Source organism: Lygodium microphyllum, chromosome 3 (genome assembly GCF_053477565.2).
Source record: "Lygodium microphyllum isolate KBCC chromosome 3, Lygodium_microphyllum_v1.1.10, whole genome shotgun sequence".
NCBI classification, from domain to species: Eukaryota; Viridiplantae; Streptophyta; class Polypodiopsida; order Schizaeales; family Lygodiaceae; genus Lygodium; species Lygodium microphyllum.
In genome coordinates, this window is record NC_141137.1 from 162,709,002 (window position 1) to 162,727,352 (window position 18,351).

At 44.0% G+C, this 18,351-nt stretch overlaps 2 protein-coding genes across 3 annotated transcripts in view; one reads left to right on the forward strand and one right to left on the reverse strand.

The window, feature by feature from the left end:
• LOC148039106 (hyperosmolality-gated Ca2+ permeable channel 2.3-like) overlaps positions 1–18,351 on the forward strand; it is a 139,332-nt gene that overhangs the window by 67,373 nt on the left and 53,608 nt on the right. The window lies entirely within an intron of this gene.
• Positions 12,128–13,818, reverse strand: LOC148039108 (uncharacterized). Its single transcript, XM_087675576.1, has 2 exons — positions 13,069–13,818; positions 12,128–13,015 (listed from the first exon to the last, which is right to left on the reverse strand). Exons 1-2 carry the CDS (start codon positions 13,801–13,803, stop codon positions 12,128–12,130), a joined length of 1,623 nt encoding a protein of 540 aa, XP_087531702.1. The 5' UTR covers positions 13,804–13,818.

The following is an 18,351-nucleotide window of genomic DNA, read 5'->3' on the forward strand; positions in this document are numbered from 1 at the left end:
CCAAATCTTCCAATAACTTCTGCATACCTCCCTTTCCAAAATTCAAAGCAAGAGGTAATCCCGTTTCTTGTGCATGGATCTTGCCATCTTTTCAAAAGATGATCTGTCGTGCCAAGGCCTCTTGATAGGCCGCACAATCCTTTCTCTCATGTTGCAAACTGTCACACCACATACATCTTTTTCTTGGCCTAGGGGTTACTGTCCGTTCCCTTTCCTCTCATCCAATTTTGCAACCTTCAATTGAAGATCTCGTATGCCTTTGACCGGTTCATCTAATACATCTTCCCTAACAGAGGGAACAATAGTAGGTACAACCATAGGGTTACCCACCGAAGTGGGTGGCTTACTGGATACATCAATTGTCTTGCCCGTAATAGTGGGCAGGCTAGAGACATGTAATCTTTCTCTTCTTCTAACAACTTCCTTGACATGTCTCCACTCTGTTTTAAGACCTGTCTCTGTAGTCTGATCCTCCACCAAATCATCAAGTTTCTCTTGAAGCTTAGGATTAGCTGCTTGTAGAAACAATTCAATTTTTTGACTTGCAAGAGCTTGTTGTTTTGCAAGATCCAATTGCTCAAACTGACTTTCAAATTCTCTTAATAATTATGTAGCCACAAGACCCTTATTAGAGAAAGATCTGGAGCCAAGCTCGGCTCCTGCCCCCGTCGCGTCACAAACGCTGTTCTCACGTCACGTCTTCGTTGCCATTGCGCCCACCCAGTGCTTCCATCGCTCTCATCCAGTTCCCCCCCTCGCCTTCCTCAGCATTCGCCCCTCCTCCTGCCACCCAGCTGTCCCTGTCCCTCTTCCTTGTGTTGCTTTACAGCAGGCGTGTTGCGCCCATCCCTTTCCGCCAGCTCTCGTAAGCTCCTCCCTCGTCTGCCAGCGTCCCCTCTCCCCCCTATCCATCGTGCTGACCTAGAGCTCCCCTCGCCTTCCATAGTATCCGCTCCCTCCTCTCGCCACCCAGTTGTCTCGCTTCCTCCGCCTGCGCTGCTTCATAGCAAGCGCGCTGTGCCCATCCCTCGCACGCCATTGCTCGTCAGCTCTCCCCTACTTCGCCACCCCCCCCTCTAGTTTGACACACTGCCCAACCCACCAACAACCCCCCCCCCCCCCCCCCCGCCCAATACCGTTGCTTCCTCCACTTGTAGCAACATCCCCTCCCCTTTCAGCAGCACAGTAGCAGGATTGGTAGATCCTCAACAGAGTCGCTCGGTGGAAACCCCTGGTCAAACGCTGGTGCATTCTGCGAGTGCCCCCCAGTCAAACACCTTGCGCGTTGTTCTCTCTGAGGAACAACTCTTGGCCTTCCGTACCACAGAGTTGGAGCTTAAAGAAACAACGATTTTCGGTCAGGTACTAGGACACTCTCCATCCAGGGCCCAGCTCCGAGATTGGCTTCACTCTACGCTGCGTATTGGCACAGTGCAGATCGTGGAGGTAGTCCTCATAGGCCGAGGGATATTCATGGTTCGTCTCACCTCTGCGGGCACGGAGCTCGTGAGTTAGTGGAGAGCTCGCCCTATGCCTCCACGAAGAGGGTCATTCACATGGTTCCTTGGTACAGCGGCTTCACAGTGGAATCATTTGAGCTCCACAACAGATTTCTCAGACACCCAGTCACTTTACTTTTTCCCGGATTGGCGGTAGAGTACCGCCAGTTAGTGGAGAACTTTGGACGGCTCTTCGGCACAGTTCTTCCTGCCTCCTTCGCGGATGCAGTGACAGTTGCTACAGGAGTCCCCAAGGTACGAGTGGCCGTGAAAGACACAGAGTATACCTAAGTTTTTGGAGATTGAGATAGAAGTTCACTCCTTTAGGCAACAAGTCAGTGTGATTGGGCAACTAGGGCAATGCCTGCGCTGCCATGACTTTGGGAATCAGGCAGCAGACTGTATGTGCTTTGAAGCCAAGGCGGCTTCGCAGACAGGCCTGCAGGTGGATGTTGACGGCTTCACACCGGTCCAAAGACGACAGAGAGGGAGACGGCAAGGGGGGCCGCAGCCAGCTCCTCCAACGTAGCCTTGTCAGCAGCAGGGAGCAGGAGGGCGAGTGACGCCCCCTCGACAGAGCACTCCGCAGCTCCCCCTGCCGCCCCATCTAGTAGGACCGCACCCCCCAACATCCACCACCCATGCCACAGACTATCCCACCTGAGAGGCCACAACTCCCACATCCTGCATCCCCATGAGCCTACACCTTGCATCCTAGAATGTGAACAGTCTCCACTATCGTGCAGTATGTGGTTCCAAGAAGTTGATTATTCGGCAGGAGATGCAGCCGGCCCTTACCGGGCGGATCGACATCTCACTTCTGGAGGAGCATAAGCTCACCCCCACCCAAGCCCAGCGGGTTGGGAAGGTACTTCCGGGCAGTTCGCAAACTTACTGGAAGCACGTCATAGGTGCCCATGGCAGGAGTGGAGGCGTATGCACGTCTATTGGCCTGAGTCTCACCGCCTGTGTACGAGACCACGGGACGATAGTAGCAGGAAGGGTTCTATGGATCAGATTGGATATTGGGGACTCGTGTATTGGAGTCCTCAATGTCTATGCCCCTAGGGAGGTTAGGGCACGTAGTAGGTTCTGGGTGGAGATCGCAGATGGACTCCCAGAGGTGGACTCCTAGATTGTTGGAGAAGATTTCAACAACCTGGAAGCCTTGGAGGACCAGCAGGGCAGAGGCAGAAACTACCAGGGCATGGCTGGGGAGGAGTAGGAGGCATCGGAGGTCTTTTTGCTTGCAATTGGAGCACGTGATGCTTGGAAAGACCCTGCCTTCCACAGGAGGTAGAGGTCGTTGGACTTCTCTTGGGGATACAGGCGGCTAGGTGGAGTCCTGTTGGAGCGGTTGGACACGTTTTATGTGGGAGAGTGGGGAGGCTATCGTGTAGGCCAGATTGAGCAGTTGGCAGACACCAGGTTGCCCGATCATTGCCCGGTTCTCCTTACACTTGACACCCCACCATCTGCCCTAGGCACACGATCCTGTTGGATCCCTGACTCGATCTATAGGAGGGAGGAGGTGATGAGACAGATAGAGCAGATTTGGACCAGACAGTGGGACAAGAGGACCGAATAGAAGAGGAGGTTGTAGAGGTCCTAGCCAAGTCGAGCAGAATCTGCCAAGAGACAACCATACAGGCCAAGCATCAGTGTTGGGAGGAGGAGAGAGCACTCTGGCAGGACCTTGTAGCCACGCAGAGATTATTGCAGGAGGCACCAAGGGATCCCACTCTCCACGCACAAGATGTGCGCTAGCGAGCAGCTATTGCTGGCCTAGAGGACATGCTCTCAGAGTTCTCTTTCCGCACCTCAGTAACATTCTGGGCACGGAAGGGGGACACGATGTGCAGGAAGTTCTTCCAGGTGCACGAAACCCGCACTGCAGAAGAGCAGATACGTAGCCTTCGGGATCAGTATGGGAAGACGTTGTAGCCCAAATGAGGTGATGGAGATTACCACTGACTATTACACGCGCCTTTTCCAGCAGGAGACAGCTTTAGCTAGAGGACAAAGATGTAGACAGCAGGTATGGGATCACATCCCGTTCCTCGTCACAGAGGAGATGGGACGCTCCCTCCTAGCCCCCTTCACAAAGAAGGAACTAGAGGAGGCTTTCCATACACAGGATGGGTAGAAATGCCTGGGGGAGGATGGCCTCTCTAAGGCGTTCGTCACTACCTACTGGGAAGTGGTGAAGGACCCCCTATTGATGGCTTTCAAGGAGATTTTTACTTCAGGACAGATGCTAGGGAGTCTCTCGGTAGGCCTTATCAGTCTTTTTCCCAAAGGGGGAGACCGGTTGGAGCTCTCCTAGTGGAGACCGATCACCTTATTGTCATTGGTCTATAAGGCACTGACAAAGATGATTGGTAGGCGACTACGCCCCGTGCTTCCAGATATCATCCATGACACACAGACAGGCTTTGTCTAGGATAGGAGCATCCTAGACAATGTATTTACCTTCTTTCAGGCGACAGAGTGGGCTCAGGACAGTGGGCAGAGACTGACAGCACTACTCTTGTATTTTGAGAAAGCTTATGAGGGTGGACTGGGATTTTCTAGAGGGCACCATGGTGAGGTTGGGATTCCCCCAGGCTTGGATTCATGGGGTTTCTGGCCTGTACAGATCGGTCACCAGTAGGGTTCTCATAGGAGGAAGGCGAGGGGAGGAGTAAGGCTTACGGAGGCCCTGCCACACGCGAGGGGATTAGAGGTAGAAGGATCAGAACCTTGCATCACATGTTGTTGTTGTATTTGCATAAGCATATTCATATTTTGCACTGGAGATTGTGTTCGAAGGTTCTCCCATCTTGTCTTTTCTTCTTCGGACGACCTTTCACGTCAGGTTTCCCAATGTTAGAGGGGTTTTTGTCGAAAGGTCGTATCCATCGGGGATTAGAGGTAGAAGGAAGTAGCGATAGGAGATGGAAGAGAAGATAAAGAATACACAAGAGGTAAACACTATAATGACAAAGCACAATGAATCAAATCAATATGTATTGACAGAACCTGAAATCCTTTGTGTGGCACTATTCAGAAGCACTCTCTAGACATTAGAACCTGAAAAACGTGGATCAAATAACAACTCCTTCTTTGGTGCTCGGAACCTAAATCTGATGGCTCCGTTGGCTTCGAAAGGGGGGTAAAACTACGGGACACCTACTCATGGATCTCCCATATCACTTCTTCCTCTTCCAGTTCAAACTGCAGTTTTCAGCCTGCCAACAGCGATCGCGACGCGCGCGATTTCATCAATCTGTCTTTTTTATGAAAATCCCATAGCTGGTTGAAAAAGCCACTTGCTTTTTGCATGCCATCCTAATCTAGAAGCTTTTCTAACTTTTTTTTGATTTTTACAATAAATAATATAAAAAATAGGCTAAAATTATTCAAAAATCTAGTATTTTTGGATAATCCATGCCATTGGCACTAGTACTAATGACTCAGATCACATTAACTCTTTACATCAATAAGAAAGTCGGATGATGATGCATTCCATGCTTTTTCACACTATGTCCGCATAGCATCACGACAATGTGTATTTTTTGGCAGTCCAACCTCTCCTCTTGCACATTGACTGCTTCCCAGTTGGTGCACTTGGTGTTTTGGGTCTTTTTCCTTTGAAGGACTGCCATGTTTTGCAGTTTACTGCATTTCCGCGTCCTTCGAAACATCTTCCTTCACTCTCCGCATCAAGAAACGGTGGTTTGTTATACAGGATCCATTTAGAAGAAAATGTAACAATCAATTGTCTAGCTAGAGTTGAATGTAGAACAAGTCCAACATATAGAAGGCCTCTCAAGTTGTTTTGGGGGGAATGGTAGAGAGAAGCTGTGGTGGGGAGGTGTAATGCTACTAGGACTTCTTGTAGTGTGGAAAATAGGCTATGGTAACGTGAAGTAATAGCTATTGAAGCTCATATCAATGTTGTGAATTTACTTGAAGATTCTCCCAGTAGTCTTGGAGGAAGTGGATGATGGATGATGAGATTTCCACCAGAGTGGTATATACAAAAAGGCTCTATCCGTTGAATGTTAGTTAGCATTGTGCCTTCCAACTATGCGACCTTATCAGGCTCCCAATTAGCTCCCATAACTCTTGTCATGACAGTGTAAGCTCCAATACCTATCTGATGGGTGATATCTGTGAGCCCACCATTGCACATGAACTGGCCTTAACAATGAAGATTGTGTCATGCATCTTTGGCTCAAAGTATAGTGTCATAAGGTTGTGAAATTTTAACTTGATGCTCTTTGGATACTTTAAGTTGTGACACTAAGTTGTGCACATGTGAGGTGCACATGTGCGATAAAGTTGAATGTGTATCACGGTGCCAGATCATCCTAGCTTGGCAATGGTCGACATTGGTAGAAGTTGTGTGGACAGGTGTGAGTGGGGTACCTTGGTCAGAACTTGGTCAGGGATATTGAGTATCCCCTTGGAAATGACTTTTGTCAAGAAGGTCAGTGGGGTTAGGCATGGCCAAAGTATGGCGAGGGGCTATGTATTTTTCCATTTAATTGAACTTTTATCGGCTGAAAATTAACTCTAGAGGCTTAGTTTACATGGGCAGGTTTGACACTTGGCAGTTGGCTAAGTTTGGGATCCATGCAAGGCTGTGTGGGCCTGTTTGGGGTTGTTTTGAGGGGGAGAACTAAGTTGTGGGCTGAGAGAGAGCATCTGAACCACCAGGCAGCAGGGCTAGGGCTGTTTTTTAAGCAGGTAACAGCAAGAAAACCCTAATTTCACTAGTGGGACCTGATCTACAACACTTTCTTGGGGCTGGGTCAACATGGCGACCTGATCTACTGCATTCTGGGGCTGCAAACAAAGGGTGACTGCTGTGCAAGCTTCTCTCTCATGAGAAAGTTGGAGAATTTTCTCTAATCTGCTGCTCATCTCTCTCTCTCTCTCTCTCTACCCCCTCTTTGCAAATTTTTATTTTCTCAGCCTTGATTTGATGTTTCAGACCAATTATAGCAGTAAATAGGGTTTACATGGCTGTCTCCGGATGCGTGCCAGGAAATCTCAGCTATGCATGAAGGATATTTGCTGCAAATCTGAAGATTAACGGCAACTTCGAAGAGATTGCTGTAGGGTGACCTCCATGCGATTGTTGAATACCAAATTTGCCTCCCTAAACATTTAGAAATAATGGGCAATTTGAGGATTAATAATGCTGGCCACTATTTCAGGCTGGAAACTCTCTCATACTTCCTCTCTCTCATTTTGGTCACATGCATATGCAATCCGGTAGTGCAAATTGGAGGTTTGAGCCGTGGATTTGAATTGATGTGTTACTGATCGGGGATCTGCTGATCGCAGTCTGAAACTAGCAAGGTTTAGGGTTTGCGTTGTTGTATTGGGGTGCATGCATGCATGCTTTAGTGATTTAGGAAGGTTGCTGATGTAATTTCAGTTAGTGGATAGCAAAATGAGTAAGATTCTAGAGGTCTACAGGGGGGCTGACTTGCATGCAACAGAAGAGGATTCAATTCGGGCTTCCCTAATTGTGAAATAAGTGGCAAATTGGCTTTAATGGCTGCTGGTTACACCTCCATACCTCCTAAGCCCTAGGACAATCCCAAGAGACTACAAAATGCGTGTACACTATTAACCATAGAAAGAGTGAAATCTTTCCAGGTCTAAAGCTGTTCTTCAATCTCCTCCAAACTAAGCAAGGAAAGGAAGTGAGATGCGCTACGTATGTTGAACTAAAAATGCATTAGCTTGGCTTAAATAGCCCCAAAACATGCTTAAATAATGAAGCAAATCTTTCATTTTAAAAACAAACACGATCCTAGAGAGTTATTGTATCCCCACATGCAAAACTCTAATTTGGGTGCCCTAAACTTTCTCTAGATAGGCATGCGACCACCACTCTTCCTTAATCTCGTTTTTGCAGATTTTGAAACCGGTCTATGACTTACATAAAGCGGTAGTTCCTTCAATTAACACCTGGTCTTTACACACACACACACACACACACACACACACACACACACACACACACATAAGCAGAGACCACTCCCTCGCTCAACACCAGATTGGCGCCCTCTCGGTATTTCTTTATCAATTAAAAGATGAAAATTTACAAAAATGATAATGTTCCAAAATATATAACCTGTGAATAGTTGGTTTTTATCTGTTCTGAGTAAATCCCAGCTGCATAAGAACAGTACAACATGTGCAGCTCAACATCCCTTCTAGGAAAGCATTTTCTGTGACCAAAACTCAATGATTCTTGTGCAGAATTGCAGTCTGCAGATCTTTGAATTCACTGTTCTTACTATCGAGCATGTCCAGAATTCATTGTTCTTACTGTCCAGCACACTCTTCTTATTGTCCAGCATGTGCAAAATTCATTGTTCTTATTGTTAAGCATGTGACAAGAACTCAATGATTGGTGTGCAGAATTACAGTTTGCAAATCACTGAATTCACTGTTCTTGCTGTCTAGCATGTCCTGTATTTTCTTCGATGGAATCAGCCCATCATGCGAAGCATTTCCTCTGATAATAGAGAGAGAGTTGATCAGAGGGAGCAAGCTCTACCTTCGTACTTGGGTCAGAGACGTAGAAGTACTCTCCATGGTTGATTTTTTTGCAGCAATTTGCCCTCAGTTCCTCAAAACTTCATTCTCCCCTCTGTCACTTATGCCTATTACGTTTTTTTTAATGCTCTCTCTCTCTCTCTCTCTCTTTAAGGAATTTATGCCACATGGCATACATGTAACGATATTCTCGTTTAAACCTTCTGGTTTAAAATTCTCCATGATCGGTGCAAAATTTGATCTCGGCACAGACCAGAGAATTAATTCTCGTGCAAAAACGAAGATAATGACGTGAATGGATTTTGGGGTCTAAAAATAGTAACTCCCTAAATTTAATGGATGGTGACCCTTGCATTCTTCAAATTGTTCTGAGCAACTTTTATCATTGTGACCACATCAAAAAGTGTAATGTGGCTCAATTACAGTGACTTTTATTCCGTGAGCATTCTCACATGTGCATCTTCTGTCTTGGCCAGGCTCATTGTCCTGCACCATCTCTAATGGCTAAGCACAGAGTCCCAAACCAGTGGCATTCTATTCTTCAATGCCCATTCAATATGGAACAGGTCCTAAGGCTCAGATAAACCATTAGTCCAATTTGTCCCAATGGCTGCCTCTTCTGGCCATGCAAAGATCCCGGCTTATTCCAAGAGAACTCTGGGGGAAAGAAGCAACAACAATAAAAGAAAAGAAAAATAAAATATTTATATAAGTAAATAAGAAAAGCAACTGTAAAAAGTATCACCACCTGGTGGTATGCTCCCTTCTTAGAGAAGCAAGTGACCTCGATTGCATGCGACTTATGCTAACGGATGACACAGGGAGATAACAAGATTCTCCATGTTATTAGTGCCGTCGCATGTATCACTTGCTAATAGATGACACGAGGCGATGGTAGGAGTTTCCCCACTACCATTTGTGTCATTGCAAGTTAAAGTCTCACATAGGTGGAGGATTACATCCTGTATTCAACTATGATTACTAGTAGCCTTTCTAATATACATGTTTTTGGATGCAACATAGGGCAATAGCACATATGTGTGAACTATTAGTGTTACAACATGCATATTCATTCAACTGAAGTGTAATAAATACAACTTCAAAGCACTGAGATTTTATTCAATGATACACATGCTAATGCTAAATGTAAACCATACATTGTGCATTATTCAATGAGATGTAGTATTCAACTATACAATAGAGAATGTACATTGCTTCAAAAAGCATTCTAAGTCACTGTAGATTCCAGTAAGAAAGCTCATCGGTAAAGTTGCAATAACTGAGGCGAATCTGCCAATTCAGCCTCTTCCATCCATTTGGCATCCATTGGTGAATAGTTCTTGAACTTCACCAAGAATCTTATTATAACTCTACCTTTCACTTTCCTATCCTTGTGTGCCAGGATCTGCTCAGGAACTAGAATCTCATCTAATTCCTCTAATTCAGAGTGTTCCTCTCTTGAACCATATCTTCTGGCACTTCACCAGTAAAAGGCCTCAATAGGCTCACATGGAATGCATTATAAATTTTCCAATTCTGTGGCAATTTCAGCCTATATGCTACATCATTGATCTTCTCTGAGACTTGAAAAGGGCCATAGTAACGCATACTCAGCTTTGGAAACAAACGTTCCTTGCCCTTCTGTTTTCTCAAACGTGCCTTTTCAAAACGCAATAAGATTCAATCATCCTTTTTGAACAAGAGCTCGCGACGATGACTATTAGCAGCTCTTTTCTGTTTAGCTTGTGACTTTTCTAGGGCATACTTGACCTTTTTATATGCTTCTTCCCAATCTTTTACATAACGATTTGCTTCAAAGATGTTATCTTTTGTCCGCAAATTGGGAGGCGATTTCTTTCCACCTTCCACAATCTCAAAAGGTGCTTTGCCAGCAGATGAGTGCACTGTATTATTGTATGCATACTCAACCAATGGCAAGCTATGTTCCCAAGAAGTCTTATGATCTGAAACATAACACTTTAGTAGATCTAAAACAACTGAATTTGCTTCTTTAGACTGTCCATCAGTTTGTGGATGGAAAGAAGATGAAAATTTCAGCGTAGTGCCCATGTTTTCAAACAATGCTTTCCAAAACAAGCTAGTCATTCTTGGGTCTCTATCACTCACAATTCACTGTGGCATTTCGTGGTACTTGAAGATATTTTGCATAAATATCTTTACTATGTGTTCTGACTTAATCTTTTTCCTTACAAGAATGAAATGTGCATGTTTGCTGAATCTGCAAATGATAATCTAGATTCCATCATTCCCTAAAGGAGTTCTTGGAAGATCAAAAAATGAAATCCATGGCAATACTTTCCCATGGCCTTTCTAGAATAGGCAGTGGTTGCAATAACCCTAGTGTCTTCTGTCTATCAAATTTGACCTTTTGGCATACAAGGCAAGATCTGACATATGCATCAAGATTAGATCTCAAGGTTGGCCAATAGAAGAAAGTCTCTGTCGCTTTGACTGTAGCATCAATACAACGATGTCCTGCATACGGTGGAGCATGACTTTCCAATAAAACTTTTGGCCTTAACTATTTTGTAACGCATAGTCCCTTCCTGTGAGAGTTCATTTTTGAGTGGAACTCCAGTTGCATGCCTTTGGTAACTCCACCTATGGCCCAACTTTGCCCCTGTAGCTCATGCTCGTGATTTGCGGTGCAAATCATGCTGAGCTCCCTGTTCACTATCACACAACTCTCAAGTTTCACACAGACACTCCTCAATCTCCTAAGTCACTAAAAGTTCTTATTCCATGTCCCATGCTCAAACCTAGTTGACTTGCTAAACTTAATGAATTCCAAACAAAAATGAACTTAAAGAGTCCCTGCATTCCATCCTGTGACCTGTCTTGAAACTCCTGTAGACCAAGTATGTAGACATACATGATCCATAGCTTCTCCATTTTTCACACTATAATTGAAAATGAAACATAGATAGGAAATTTTCCCAACGCATGTGTTTCTCTGACAATTTAGCCTGTGTGAGAAAGTATCTAAGTGTTTGATGATCCGTTTGCACTACAAAATCAGCACCAAGCAAATAGTGCTTCCAACTAAAGAGTACATGGATCACGATTAATAATTCTTTCTCATAAATTTGATAAGTCCTTTCAATGATAGAAAGTACTCTACTCTTGTATGCCACAACTCGGCCATTCTACATTAATACAGCACCAATGCTGTTTCCACATGCATCACACTACACTACGAATGGCTTAGACAAATCTGGCAAAATAAGTACTGGATTTGTAGTCATTTTTTCCTTCAAATATCTAAATGTTGATTTCTCTTTGTCAGTCCATTGCCATTTGACATCCTTATTTTCAAGCGCATGTAAAGAAGAAGCAATCTCTGCAAAGTGTCTTACAAATCTTATGTAGTAAGAGCATAGGCCAAGAAAACTATGGACATCATGAACGGTTTTCAAGTTTGGCCAAGAGACAATTGCTTCTATCTTTGTAGGATCCATCTTCACATCATCTTTAGAAACTATGTGCCCAAGGAAGTGAATCTCTTCCAAAAAGCATTCACTCTTCTTACCATTAATGAGCAATCTGTTACGCTTAACCTCGTTAAAGACTGGAACTAGGTGTTTTCTATGCTTCTCTTCATTCTTTGAAAATATAATCATATCATCAAAGAATGTGCCAATGAAACTTCGATAAGGGCGGAAAATTCTATCCATCATCTTGTTAAACGTAGCAAGAGCATTGGTTAATCCAAACGACATGACTAAAAATTCATAGAGACCAAATCTCGTTCTAAAAGAAGTCTTATGGATATCTTCTGGCTTGATTCTGATTTGATGGTATCCACTTTTCAAATCTATCCTGCTAAACATTCCTGCTCCATGTAATCGATCAAGAAAGTCATCTATCCTCGGAATCGGAAACCTATTCTTGATTGTGCTCTTATTCAAGGCTCTGTAGGCAATACACATTCACCAAGAGCCGTCCTTTTTTTGAACTAACAACACAGGTGAACAAAACGGAGAACTATTGGGCTGAATTAGTCCCTTATCTAAAAGCTCATTAACCTGTGTCATAATCTCTTTTTATTGCGCCGCACTGACCCTGTACGGTGGCTTATTGGGCGGACTAGTCCTTGGAATAAGATCTATGGTATGATCTTCAGGCCTCTCAGGGGGTAACTCTCCTGGTAACGAATCCGAGAAACAATCACTAAATTTATCCAAGAAAGCCCTTCTACTTTCATCTAGTACAGACACATTACTGTCAACTTCATTAACTTGCTTTGCAAACACCAAGTACGCAGAAATATGATTTTTCATTACAAAAGTAATTGCAGAAGCAGAAACAACTGAGACAGACTCTCCTTTAAGCTTCATATCTAACGCATGAGTCTTGCTCCTATGTACAAGAGTAATCGTTCTATTGTAAGTATCCAAGATAGCATGCTTCCTGTGGCACCATGGGATACGCGATAGAACATCACAGCCCTCTAAAGGCATAATATGGTACTCCTTTGTGTCCACATAGCTCTGAATATGCATACGAAGTTTGCCAAGAATGGGGGTGACAGGTTCAGTATGTCCTGGGCATGCCAAATCAGCCTGTCCAACTGGTCCCATTTCCTCGGCACGTATACCCAGCTTAGCTGCCAATGCCAGTGAGATAAAGTTTGCACGAGCTCCAGGATCAAACAAAATAAGCACTGTGGAATCTTTGATCTTTTCCCAAGCTCTGCACAATTCTGTAGCATCATCAGATGATTGATCTCCCACCATATTAGGCACTAAGCCAATGCTAGGCTTCTTTTTACTTGGCGCATCTTTATCCTCTGCATCTTTAGAAGATTGTTGTGGGCACTTAGAAGCAATATGGCCTTTCTGTTCACATATAAAGCATTTACTAGCTATCATTAAAGCCTTTCTTTCTTCAAGTGATTTGCCAAAAAGTGGCCTCTTTTGTCCTTTACCTTGCTTAAAAGAAGTCTGAGGTTGCTGTTTCTTCCAAAAAGACTTCTTTGTAAAGCTGGTCTTTTTTGGAAATTGCTTCTTTTTCTTGCGAGGATCCTGCTTAAACTAAGAATCCTTCTTTTCAGTGCCTTTAACACACCAGCATTTTCAATTAACTGTACCATATTTGTAACCCTAGTCTTGGTACAATAATCTTTGATGGCTTTGGGCAAACCGCAATAGTACTTTTCAATTTGTTTTGAGAGGGGCACTGTCCTGTAAGAATTCACGAGCAAAAGTGTTTCCCAAAATTTCTTATTGTACTCTTCTAAATCCGTACAATTTTCCGCGTCCAATTTGTGCCGTGCAGTCATGACGTCTACTTCAAACGTGTTAGTTAACCATGAGGCTGCAAACAATTGTTTAAAATGGATCCAAGTGGCAGGTGCATATCCTTGCATCAACAATATGTTCCACCATTGCAAAGCATTACCTTTCAAAAAAGTTGCAGCCTTCCGCACCTTAGAAGTCTCAGTAAAATTCCCTCCTGTGTAAGCTGCATCAAACTGTTGTATAAATGTCAAAGCTTTCAGCTTATCTTGCATACCAGTGAAGGTTTCAAACTTTATTGCATGACCACCCTCTTTATAGTTTTTAGGCTTTGCACTTTTGGGTGTCAGGTTGTCATAGACAGGTGGCTGTAAAAAGGGGAGTCCCTTACGCGCATTATCAGCATTCATTTCACCTGTCTTAGCTGCCATATGTCCACTATGCTGAAAAAAACCAGCGGCTGCATTTTGTACTCCAAGCATCAAATAAGGGCTCTACAGAGTCTGATAATCGGGTTGTAGACCAATATTAGCATAAAGTGGGTTCACTGCCTCAATAGGCATCATTCTTGGTGGCCCTCTAGGCAAGTATCCCTGATAACCCATGGGTAATCTAGCCATTGCTTCAAAAACTGACCCACCACCAAAGTAACCAGGATAGGTAGCAAACTGACTTGTGCATTACTGCCTTGACCATTCACTCCTTGGTCCTGTGCTCATGCTTCTTGTTGCACTAGACCTGTCTCCGTGTTTGGTGTCTTTTCCACATGGTCACGCACATTAGAAGTTTGCCTTTTTGAGCGCTCCATGGTATGATGTGATGACTCAGCTTGAGAATCCTCATTATGCGACTTCAAAATTTTTTGCATCCGAGGATTCTTTACAAGTTGTTCGAAAGAGCCAACCATACTGAGGAGTTGTGCCATAAACAAGTCCTCCTGTTCTTGCTCCTCATCCTGTGGTTCAATGTCGGTTCTAGAAGGTGCTGACACCTATGCAGCAATACTCTCTCTTCGGTGTCTACGAGTAGAAGAAGAACTCTCTTCTTCATGAGGGAGTTTTCCTTTGCCTTTATCCATGTCTGCCATCTCTCTAGTCTTGTAATCTCTGTAAAACTTGTGTGTATGGCCTTTTCACCCAAAACTGTCCGAGCTTAAATTCTTACAGAAAAGAATTCAAATCCCGGGGATGGAACCATGAAACCGGTCTGACTCACATAAAGCGTTAGTTCCTTCAATTAACACTTGGTCTTTACACACACACACATAAGTAGACACTTGTCCAGCATGTGCAGATTCATTGTTCTTATTGTTAAGCATGTAACCAAAACTCAATGATTGGTGTGTAGAATTACAGTTTGTAGATCGCTGAATTCATTGTTCTTACTGTCCAGCATGTCCTGCATTTTCTTCGATGGAATGCCTGTGCAGCTGTCTCTCAGCGGACTCTCTATGAGGCATTCTTTGGCGAGAGGCCTGTTATTTCCAAGTTCAGAGTCTTTGGGAGTCGTGTATACATACACACGCTTGACGACAAGATAGGAAAGCTCACTCCCTGAGCTGATTTGTTGATCTTTGTGTGCTTTTCTTTCAAAGAGAAAGCCTATTGTTTGTTTGATCCTCAGGAAACAAGGTGATCATTAGGAGAAATGTCCTCTTTGATGAGAGGGACATAGTGCAATCTTATGCACCGGACTCTTAGTCCTTACCTCAACCCACATCTTCAGACATTGTGCCTTTGAACTGGGTCTACTGCCCACTCCTATCATCCTGTAGATTCTTCCACTCCTAGGCCCCCTCCACGAGATTCATTACCTCACTCGTATCAATAGACTATGTGGGATTTGGGGATCCTTTCATTGAATTGCTTTGTCAAGGGCCCTAGAAGATCTACTCTGCTTGCCGCTCAGGCTTCGTATGCTTTAGTCTTTATGGTTGATTACATTGCACATTCCGAGCCAGAAAGTTGGCAGGAGGCTCTCTAGGATTCTCTGAGACGTGAGGCCATGGAGAAGAAACTGGATAGTATTGTCCGAAATGAGACTTGGACCTTGGTGGATTGTCCTAGTCACAAGGTCATCGAGACGAAGTGGATTTTCAGGACCAAGCCAAAGGTTGATGGGACTCTAGACAAGTACAAGGCTCGCCTTGTATTTCAAGGTTTTTGTTAGAAGCAAGGTATTGATTATGAGGAGACCTTCACATCCATTGCTTGGATGAAATCTTTCCGTTTGCTAGTTGCGCTTGCCGCTCGTCATAGTTGGCCTCTATACTAAATAGATGTCAAGAGCGCCTTTCTAAATGGTTATTTGGAGGAGAAAGTCTATGTGGAGCAGCTACTTGAGTTTCCTTCGGCAGACAGTTTGGATAAGGTGTTCCGTTTGCGGAAAGCTCTTTATGGGCTTAAGCAAGCTCCGCGATCTTGGTTCCAGAGGATGGACGAGTTCTTACAAACTCATGGATACCATTGTACCCCCTATGATCCTAATCTCTATGTGTGCACTATATGCGTGGGGGCTAGTTATATCCTGTTGTGCATTGATGACTAACTTATCACTGGCTTCTATTCTACTGCCACGGTGGAAATTAAGGCCAAGATTTGTTCTATCTTTGAGATGATTGATCAGTCTATTATCTTATTCCTTAGGGATGGAGGTAGTTCGTTCAGGGGAAAGTATTTGTGTCTCATAGCAGAAATACGCCTTTCAGTTGATGGAACAATATTGCATGGATTAGTCACGGCCTATGGCCACACCCTTTGATCCCACTGTCCATTTGTTGAAGGATACGCTAGGTTAGCCCTTCGATACACACAACTATCAATCTGTTGTAGGGAAGCTTCTTTGGTTGATTCATATTGGGCGAGATTTAGCATACTCAATTAGTGTACTCACGTTGAAATGCTTATCTTCGTGTGTTAAGATATTTATGGTGTACTTTTCATTATGAGCTAACTTATGGAGATGCTTTATGCTTGTAGGGTTACACTGATTATGACTGGGTGGGAGATCTTGACACCCGGTGTTCCCATGGCGGTTACCTCTTTTCCTTGGGCATGGCTCCCATTTCTTAGTTAAGTCGTAAGTACAAGATGGTGGTAACTTCCATGCCGGAGGTTGATTATAGGACTCTCTTTGATGATACCATTGAGGCCATCTATTTGAGGAGCTTGTTGGTTGCGCTTCAGTTTCCTATGTTTCTCCTACAATTGTCTACTTTAACAACTAGAGTGCCATTGCCCTTGAGGGCAATCCAATCATCACACCTCAGCTTGGCATGTGTGAGTCTACTTTCACTTCACCAAAGAGGAGGTTGAGCTAGGTACCATTCGCCTAGAGTTTTTGTGTCTTCAAGCGACAGTTTTGTAGACATTTTGACCAAAGCGGTCAATTGGCCTATCCTACAGTACATCCTATCTCGGATTGGCTCGGGTCCATCCTCTACTTCTTCAGATTGATACGGAGAGGGTGCTTCCCTCTTGCTTCTCCCTTCAATTTGAGAGGGGGCGGTTTCTTCTCTTACTCAATGACCGTTTTGATATTTACAGTTTAGTTGTAGCTATTTTAGACATTTATTCTTTGTATTGTACTTATGGATATTTGTAACTTCATCTGCATTGTTAGCATGACATGATTGTAAAAGGGCACTGGGACAAGTGAACAATTCGCTATAAGGGTACTGTCCAGTGACACCGTTGCATCGCATTTTGCATGAGCATGAAATCTTGCATTTCCCTTTGCATTATCCGATGCATTGGCATTCTATTCATGTAAGCATGCATTTGTGCATATTTATCCCTTTTGGGTCTTTCATGTGTGGTTGACTCTAGATCCACCATATTCCTGGCATTGCACACGGCGGTTTTTCATGGCAATTCCCCATGCTTGCTTTGCTTATCTTGCTAAGCTCACCATCATTTTTTTTTGCCTCTTCACATACTCTCCATACGTTTGGTAGACACATACTTCCATTATCCCTAGGCACTTATCTTAGTAGTGTGTGGGATTGCTTTGCTTATTGTATGAAGACAATGGGACTATCCATCCTTATTTTCTCATACTTTGGGGCACAGTGACTCAATAGGATGAAAACTGATTTCAAACCCTCACTTACTGCTAAATCTTTTGAACAGATCACACCGAATGCCCTTTCAAAAAAAAAGGAAGAAAAATCCATTGCTGATTCCATCTGCCTTTGTAGGTCTTGATAGGTCCTCGGGCAGCCGATGTGCACCCTTGGTCTAATGTCTTGGCCTCTTTGGGGTGATCACTTGGTCTCCCTTGGTAAGGTAACCATCGCCTCTGTAGTCTTGGTAGGTCACTAGGCAATTGACGTATACCCTTTGCCCAATGCCTTGGCTGCTTTGGGGTGAAATGCCGGCTTATTTCTCATGGCTCTATTTTGGGCTTGAGCAGGGGTGTTGAGCTAAAAATGTATTAACTTGACTTAAACAACCCCAAAACATGCTTAATTAATGAAGTGAACCTGTTATTTTGAAAAGAAACGCGATTCTAGAGAGTTGTGTCCCACATGCAAAATCCTAATTTGGGTGTCCCAAACTTTCTATAAATAGACATGCAGTCCACCACTCTTCCTTAATCTTGTTTTTGCAGATTTCAGGTCTTTTAGCTTGCTGCCCCCACCCTGGACGCGAAGAACATTGCGGTCTTTTAGCTTGTTGCCCACACCCCAGATGTGGAGGACATTGCGCCAAGTTGGCCATTGCTGTCTACAATAGTCTAGCGCCTTCCAGCCTACTACACATTGTTGGGAGCTGATTTCAACTTGTTGACTGTTGTTGTTGGTTCTTCTTAGCTGTCACTTGCGTTTTTAGTATTTCTCTCTTCTCACTCGCGTTTTTAGTTTTTCTCTCTTGTAGCTATCGGCCAACCTAAACAAGTTGTGTTGAAATCCAACCTTCCTTGGCTGCATTTGTTGGTGTTTGACATCCGGAGGTTGCCTTGCTACGTTTCAAGATCTGTTCGGAGTACGACACTCTCTCTAGCTCATTACGTCTGCCCTAATCTTGAAG

Coding starts and splice junctions, on each gene's coding strand:
- LOC148039108 (XM_087675576.1), bottom strand. CDS start 13,803: ATGCTTGGAGTACAAAATGCAGCCGCTGGTTTTTTTCAGCATAGTGGA. Junction 13,016..13,068: donor GCAATTTCCAAAAAAGACCA/GCTTTACAAAGA, acceptor ACTTCTTTTAAG/CAAGGTAAAGGACAAAAGAG.